General features: G+C 44.5%; 1 protein-coding gene across 1 annotated transcript; it reads right to left on the reverse strand.

Moving 5' to 3' along the window:
• Nucleotides 1–54: 54 nt before the first annotated feature.
• On the reverse strand, nt 55–1410 carry fibina (fin bud initiation factor a). The gene has a single exon (XM_040161796.2). The coding sequence runs from the start codon at nt 1058–1060 to the stop codon at nt 434–436; it is 627 nt and encodes a 208-aa protein (XP_040017730.1). The 5' UTR covers nt 1061–1410; the 3' UTR covers nt 55–433.
• Between the last annotated feature and the right edge of the window lie 7094 nt (nt 1411–8504).

Here is an 8504-nt window from a genome sequence, read left to right on the forward strand (position 1 = left end):
TGACAGTGTGCGTTCCTCAGGACAAATGAATCATGCAGTAGAGGACACGTGTGATGTGATGAATGATAAGTATTTATTTGATCAATAATAACCAACAATTGAATATACAACATCATTTATACCACACAGAGAAAACATATATAGCCATAAACTTGATTTAAAGGCAGAGAGCTTGTACCTCAAACTCGTCTTCAGAGGTGGCACGGACGGCTCCACAAAGACATAACTAATGCCCCCCCCTCCCCAGTCTCAGAGGAATGTCTGGATGTTTGTGCAAGAGCTGCTTTAATGACACATGTCCAAAGAATGGGGAGAGTCTGATATATTCAAGGAAGGATATTGAGAAGCCGCAATGAACTTTCCAGTTGTTTGTGAGCTGGAGTGTCAAATGCACACACACAAACACACACAAACACACACACACATATACTCTCTATAAGCCGACGTTCAGGTACTCCGTCTTCAGGCGGCTCAATCTGCTGCCGTGACTGCGAACGATGAGAGAAAGCAGCTCCTGTTTGTCTTTCAGTCCCAAAGAGACGTCTGCAGTCTCCCTCAGAGTTCCCTGCATGTCGCTCACTTGCTTCGTCACGTGGCCGCTCAACTGTTGCTCCTCTCTCAGCTCAGTCTCTTGACTTTGTTTGAACTTCCCCTCCAGCTCCAGCAGAGACTTGTCCACGCTCGAGAAAGCCTCGCCGATCTGCGAGATCTCCCGCTGGAGGAGCTTGCCGTAGCTGTCCTCTCCGTCCAGGTCCTGCGCCACAGTCCGGCCGACGGCTTCCAGCAGCCGCGCCGCGTCCTCAGCCTGCATCTTGGTGATGACGAAGTCGTCCCTCACCACGGAGTCCCTCTCTTCGGAGGCCTCGCAGGGATGCACATCCGAGAATCGGAACAGCATCTGGCAGTCTTCCGGGTCTTCGGTCTCATCGTAGTCCCCGTCCGGGACAAAGAAGTGATGGAAGGAGCCGTTGGAGATCTCCGGTTGGAGGGGCCCCGTGTAGACGGCCGAGCACAGCGGCAGAGATGTGACTATGAGGAGCAGCAGTGGGACGGGATCCATGGTGCACCTCCTCCTCTCTCTCTCTCGCTCTCTCTATCTGAGGAACGGAATCTGCACCAGCAGCTAAATACAGCGCAGAGTTTTCACCCCCGACTCAAGTTACACAGACCCCCGTCACTTAAAAGGGGCAGACCGCTTGTTTTTGGTCCGGAGGGGCCCCGCTGCCCCCCCCCCCCCCCCCCCTCTCTACAGCTACACTTAACAGCAAAAGTAATCCTAAAATATCAAAACGATGTTGCTTAAATAGTTTCAAATATAAACCGGATCAGTTATTTCGGTTGAGACGTTTTGACGGAGGGTAATATAAAGGAAACTTTTACAGATGCATTTCTACAGACTATTCCGTGGGAGTGCAGTTAGAGCTCACTCCGGGTACCTAACTCAGGTAATTGCATTTCTGCACGGAAGGAGAGCCCCCTGGGGGACATCCTGTCATGGGCAATAACATCAGCACAGGGTCTCAGATACGGCAAAACTGGAAACATGTGGCAAGCTCCCACGACTGGATATGACTGGTTCTGTTCTCTGATGATCCATATCCGGTGTTTGGTGCAGCAGGGGTTTGTTTTGGCAATAGTCTATGAAACATGGGTTTAAACATGCATGTGCAGTAGTTGATGTCCACGAGTTGGCTGTGTTTCTTTCCTCCTTCTAACCGTTCTGGGTTTAGAGCCAGACAGCAGCAGAAGGATAAAAGCAGGATTTACCTTGTCAACAGGGCAGGATGAAGGTTTCTAACAGGTTTGCAGCGAACAAAACCAAGAAACGGTGCAAGCAGAAGTTCAGACCCCTCGGATCAAAGATTCAGAGAACAGGAAAGCCGGATACAAGAGATGAAAGCTGGGACAGGAGGATCACGAGGTGCAATCTGTCAGAAAACAAGAGCTGCAGCGACGACAAACATGAAAACTGGGTGCTGATGAGGGAATTGGAGTTCAGGTGGGTGTGGAGATCAATGCATCTGTTATATAAAAGCCCTGTGATGTACAGTTTAGCGGAAACGCGGTGAACTATCGGATCATTGCGGTGAGTAAAATCAGTCACTGGCTGTGGGCTCCTGCCGCTGTAGCTGGTGAGATATGATCAGCAGATCGGACAAACAAAACAATGAGCTGAGAGACATTTCAAGCTCTCTGGGTTTGTCACAATAAACAAATGATCCATTCAGATTAATGCAGCTGTCAAAAAATATTTTTTCACCTGTGATGCGGACACTTTCTATTGCACTCATCTTAGAAGAGATTTTAAAACCGCCGAGGGGTCGACAATTTGCAGTTACTTTTTCAACAACACACCTGAATAAACACAGCGTCTCTCCGAACATGAACAGGGATGGAGCAAACTGACCGGCTCGTCGAAGAACAGCGGGGCGAAGCTGCCTCCAGCAGATGTAGCAACAACAATCCTGTACTGTATACACTATCCGTGTGTTTGTTTCTACGTGTGTGTGTGTGTGTGTGTGTACGGAGGCCGGATGTCTTTCAGATGGCGGTAACGCGTTTCCTCACTATGCCGACGTGAGGGAGCAGGAGGGTCGAAGGCACCGCGGGATGCGTAGGAGGCTGCAGAGACGACAAGCACCCAGTCATGACTGTTTTTTTGGTACTGTATTGTGTAGCTCTAGTGCTACTTATCAGCGAAATGCCCATTTTTGAGGAGTGTATGTCTGATGTTTGCTGCGACGGCGTGACGGATACAAGAGAAGTTGTCAGTTTAGTCAGAGGAGCAACTGGGCAGCCGACATTTGCAACACCATGGAATGTTAACTCCCCCACCCCCCCACCCACCCCCCAACGTAAATACAGATACTATTTCTTGGACACACATTTAGAAAAAGGGCTATTTTAAATGAAGGAATAATTATTTAGAAATGCCCATAAATCTTAACACGCATCCAAAATGGTCATTTTCCACAAAAAAAAGTAGTTAGTTAGTTTGTGTTCAATATAATGTTAGGGAAAATGTTTTTTTTTAACTCAATATTTTGCGCCATTGTTTAAAAACCACAGAAAAAAAGCACAGAAGCAGAATAAGTATTTTATTCCACTTTCAGAGACGAAGGCCACAGACGGATTGTTTAAAAGCAATAAGGATCGCAGACTTTCTAGAAAGGGAGAATTCCACAAATGGATCCACTGGAAATGAAGGTTACAGATTCCAAAGTGCAAATGAGAGGATGTTTTTCATCACGTCCTGTGGAGACACGTCCTCAGTTAACGTTTCCAATCAGCGCATCTTCCAGAGATGGATGATGTTTAGCCTCTGAGTCATTTCATTGACTATGGAAATATGCAAATATATTTTAAAAACCCTGTTTGCTATTATGTCAAGAGGATATTTCTCTGTTTGCTCTTCACTTCTCAGGATCAGGTCCTTCAGCCTCCTCACTCTGCGTTCTGTTGTTTGCTCCTATGATTAATGCTTCCTTTGCAAAATATGCAGCCTTCTCCAGGACATTAAGTGCTTTGTTGTTGTTCCGCTCTTGATTTCGACTTCCCCGCCTCACCAGCTTATTTCTCATAAAGAGGTCGTTTCCAGGTTTTCAGCACTGCTCACGGTTTGAAGTGTTTTTTCTACACAATTCTTCATTTAAATGGAGGATGTTGACAACCAAACAAACCAGTCAAATCTGGTGCCAGTACCAGTTGTCAGGTGGCCAAGGCGTTGCAGTGGGACCTTTTTACATCACGAGGACAAGATGGTGGATCACATTACATTACATTTAGCTGACACTTTTGTGCAAAGCGACTTACAATAAGTGCATTCAACCATACAAACCCAGAAGAACAAGCAAGTGGTGGATGATCTTGCAGGTGTTTACTCTGAGTCAGTCAGCACTTTACTGGCACGGATTGCATCCGTGGGAGGAGGCACAGATCTACATAAATTAGGCAGATGTTACATGCATGATTTTCTACAATACTTGTTCCAAGATACACTGGCAAAAATAATATTAGACTATTACTGTGCATCGAACAATAGTAGCAGGGCTAGTGTTGATGAGCCGGTTCATTAGTAGACCTTTGCTAGTTTGTGCAGAATGATTGAGGTGACTCTGCCAAATCGTTTGATGGTTTTTGCTTTCTACACTGTCTGTTGGCACGATTAAAACTCCTCTTGGATGGACCTTATCGGAGCGAGTACAGACTCAAATCCAATGAATTGGTGAGAAATCACTAAAGTGAGTGGGCCTCACCATCTGGGGACCATGAATGTGTTTGACAAAAAAAGAAAGACAGTTGGTCTTACTGTCGCTTAGATGTTTCAGTCGGAACCGAAGTAGTCAAGTGACAAACAGACCTCCAGCATCACTCTGCTATTTGTATGTCATCAATGTTCTGCTCCTGTAATGTTGGAAACCATTTCTTGCACCAAGCTGGAGGATTTTATGTGCACGTCCGTGCGACTCCTTTGTCCTCTGCTGGTGGTCACGGGCTGTTTACACCTCAGTGCTGTCGGATTTACGGCCACAGTCTCAGCTGACCCAGTGATTACCTTCCCAACCTGCACTATAAATCTCTGCTGCGCTGTGGGAATAACATCAGTCAGGTAGAGTTCCTCCTACAGACCGAGAACTAATGTCTGCAATATGTACGAGAGGGAGAGTGGTTAACATAACTGATATATGAAGCTGTATGAAGCGGATTAATGGCCATAGAAAACGCCTCTTTTCAAAATGTGAACACTGCTTCTGATTTATTGGTATACGGACACCTTGAACTTTAGTGCCCTGCAGAAAGCCCCCCGACTGCTGCATGTATGTGCAACTGAGGAGGAGAATAAATGAACTGGAACATCTTTCTTCTTGTCAGGAGCAGATACACTACTTTACTCCCTTTTTACCAGTTTTTTATGTTAAATCATTAGAAGGCAGGAGGTATTTTGACCACTCACAGCACTATGGAGGGATGTTTTTAGGTGTGGGTTTGCTCTCATGTCACTAAAGAAAGGTTGTGTAATATAGTAAATCAGTTCACATTGCAATATTCCTACATTTACTACATAAGAGTACTTTTTCCACCACAGTATTTATGTTTGTATATAAGTTCCCTCTTTTGTACATACGTTGCCTAGATGTATTCTTCTTCTATCAGCATCCACTTCCTAGTTTTCCAGTTTCACACATGGACAGACCAGCAGTTAGAAGCGAAAGCTGAGCAGCAGAGGCAGTTAACAGCATAGTGGGAAAATCCTGCATTACTCAGATGATGGGTTTTGGGAAAGAAACAGCATCTTTTTTTAAACCATGTTATTTAAATGATTTTTGGTTTGTGATAATAGCAAGGGGAAAAAACACATTCAGAAAACATTCTCTGCACTCCTCTGTGCTTTGGTTTGTTTCGTCTGCATATTTAGTTCAACTTGAATAGTCATGAAGATGATATCCGCCACAGCCAGAGGCTGCTTGCATCACAACCACAAGACAAATAAAGAAATCATTTAAAAGATACAATCCATGATTTATTACAGAAAAGAGTGATATACAAATTATTTTGCATTATTTTGATACATGTAAACAGGAACGAAGTAAACAATGTTGTTGATACACTTCATGTCACGACTGATACCATCCTATTGTACACTTAAATATACGGTATAACGTCACTGTGCTTTAACGTCAAGTACATCACTTGCTCAAGCACAATCCTATTAGGAGGCATAGCATAGCACGGAAAGCTTAATCCCCCTAGACTGCTATATTTTCACAAATGTGCAAGGTCATGCCATGATTACCTATTATGCAGTACCCTTCTTCTGCTATCGCCAACAGCAGAAGGCAGCCTTTCAAACTGTGCAGCATTTGTGCAAGTGAGAAGATGAACCGTTGCTCTCAGAAGGAAGAAGATAACAGAAAAAAAAGATAGCTGGTAGCTGGTTAAGTCAAACATCCAAGGCCATATTCATTCATACAAATGCCCCTATCCCATTAGGTTAAACAGAACTCTGATTCTAAGTTAAGTGCTCAAACAGGGGAGACACACTCTGTGAAATTCTGTACAGGCCAGATTATATAAATCAGTCTGGAGTCCAAGTCCTTAAATAGAAAATACAGCACATTAGAGTTTAAAATTCTGCACACCAATAAATATGTCTTGTCTAGACCTTCAAATAGGATAAACACTGAAAAAAGGGACGTGATATGTTCAAGACGCTGTTAACAACTGGACAAAAGTTAGCTCTGCTCAAAGCAGGAGCTAGGTCATGCACAATCTACAGTACAAATGTACCAGTACATTAACATCTGCATCCGTTGAAAACTCAAGGATAACAACATGCATAGAGTTTGAATGTTCACATAGCAGGGAAGATATCCTTAAAACCTGGGATAGTTTTCTAAGCAGTAAAGCAGTAAGATGTAAAAAACAAATATCTCTCTCATGTGAATGAAATGATTATGAACAAAGGATTGAACAATATGACTTTAAAGCATCATTACTTCTTAACCGACAACCTCCATCATAGGCCCTCATAATAAAGTGTGGGAGTTCTAAAATGCTATAATACACTTACAGTGATTATGCAAGAAAAATCAATATGCTTTGAACTTTGATTCTGCATCATAATCATGGAGATGCACAGCAGTGCGAAAATATATATTTTAAAAAGCAGGACAGCTTTGATTACATCTTATAAAATATAAAACATTCAGAGGACACCTGAGAAATGTGGACGTTACTTTGTTTATCTGAGGGTGAAAACAGGTGAACTCATACTGGTAGCACAAAATGTATAAAAACATTACATACATCATAAAATGTATGAACACGGAACAGCAAAATAAATAAATAAACACATAAATAATGTACACTTTTTGTAAAATAATTCAGTGTTATGCAATGCATTCAGGTTAGCAATGTTCTTAATCTTCTGCTGTATCTCTCATGTACATTAAATCCTTTTTACTTTACCGCCGTATGATCAACGTGACCTGGACCGAAACTACAACCCTCCCCCATTAATGCTGTTCATTCTTCATCTCAACATTAACAAACCAGCAGATTATTGGATTCTGACTCAGCCTCACAAACAAATACGTCGCTCATGCTGCCTGCTTTTCAAAAAAAAACGCGTAACTGGCCGCAATAAAAGGTCACGACTGCATTCGCCAAAAAAAACCAACTAATTTCTCGTGTAGCGTGCTGCCGTTCTCTGCCACTGAGGAACAGTGGGTGGACATTTTTCTGCAAGCTGAAAGTCCAAGCCACAGGTATGTCTAAGTCATCCAAGTTCCAACCACGTTTCAGGGCTTTCAACAACAAATGAAAAACAGGCCGCAGGGCGCCGAACGGAAGAGCAGAATTGCGGCTCCTGCATGCGAGCGCGTCCATTGTTCAGGAAGGGAGTCACATTTCGACGAATAACGTGTTTCCGAGCAATTAGCTGAGACCCGAGTAGGTAGTGTGGTGGGACTCACGTCCAAAACAAATCCTTACCGGAGAGAGTTCAGAGAGTTTACACATCACACAAAAAGACGGCCGGAGAGCACATTTCTTGCACTGGGAAACAGCACGTGCAGCACAGACAGGCACACGTGACGTCGGTGACACAATTGTGATGCGCACAACTGTAGGCACAATCAAATCTCACTAAGTTCAATTTCCTTCAACTCAAGAAAGCCAAGCTCAGCAGTTAGCACAAACAGAGGTTGAGACACAGCTCACAGCGAGTACAGACACACATGAACCAGGCATCAAGACGGGGGCTTTGTCTATCAAAAGGTACAAAACAATATTACCATGCACTTGGTATAACGTCTTAAGAGATCTCTTTGTCAAATGTCCCGAAGGGATGTTTACATCCTCCACAATGATGCTGTTGTTTTTTGTTCTACTTCTTTATTTCTCGCTGCAAATACTAATCAGCATGCTTTAAGGGCGATGTACAGTCGCTTTGCAAGAACGGTGTCCATTGTATTTGGTAGCCACATCAGCGGAATCTCTTTTACAGCAAGAAACGCTTAGTGCCAGTAGCGCCGTCACAGAAAATGAGAAAACGACGGCCATGCTGCGAGCTGCACTAAACAGAGTCAAAGCGGAGCGCTAGCTGCCACACAGAAGGAGTGCAGGACGGGGGCCAAAAGTGAACAGTGGTGAGCTGCAGCCCTTCATCTGCATAGTAAACATTACAATTGCACAGGTCCCCCCCCCCCCCCCCCCCCCCGACCCCCCCCAACACAGTGAAGCCATGACACAGCACAGACCCAAGGGCATCCTGCCGGGTGAAGCCAGGTGGGGCGTAGCGGCTTAGGGGGGGGGGCGGGGGAGGGTCAGAGCCACGAAACCAGGAGCATCTGCAATGCTGGACGAGAAGCAGATGGCGAGGGGACGGTCTGGTGCAGAGCCGGACGCCAGGTTTGGGGGAGGATCTGGTTACCGAAAGAGGGTGTCTTTGGTGTACAGAATCAGCCGAGCGAAGCTAGAGTCTCAAAGCTAGAATACATCAA

The sequence above is a fragment of the Gasterosteus aculeatus genome, chromosome X (genome assembly GCF_964276395.1).
Source record: "Gasterosteus aculeatus chromosome X, fGasAcu3.hap1.1, whole genome shotgun sequence".
Lineage (NCBI taxonomy): Eukaryota > Metazoa > Chordata > Actinopteri > Perciformes > Gasterosteidae > Gasterosteus > Gasterosteus aculeatus.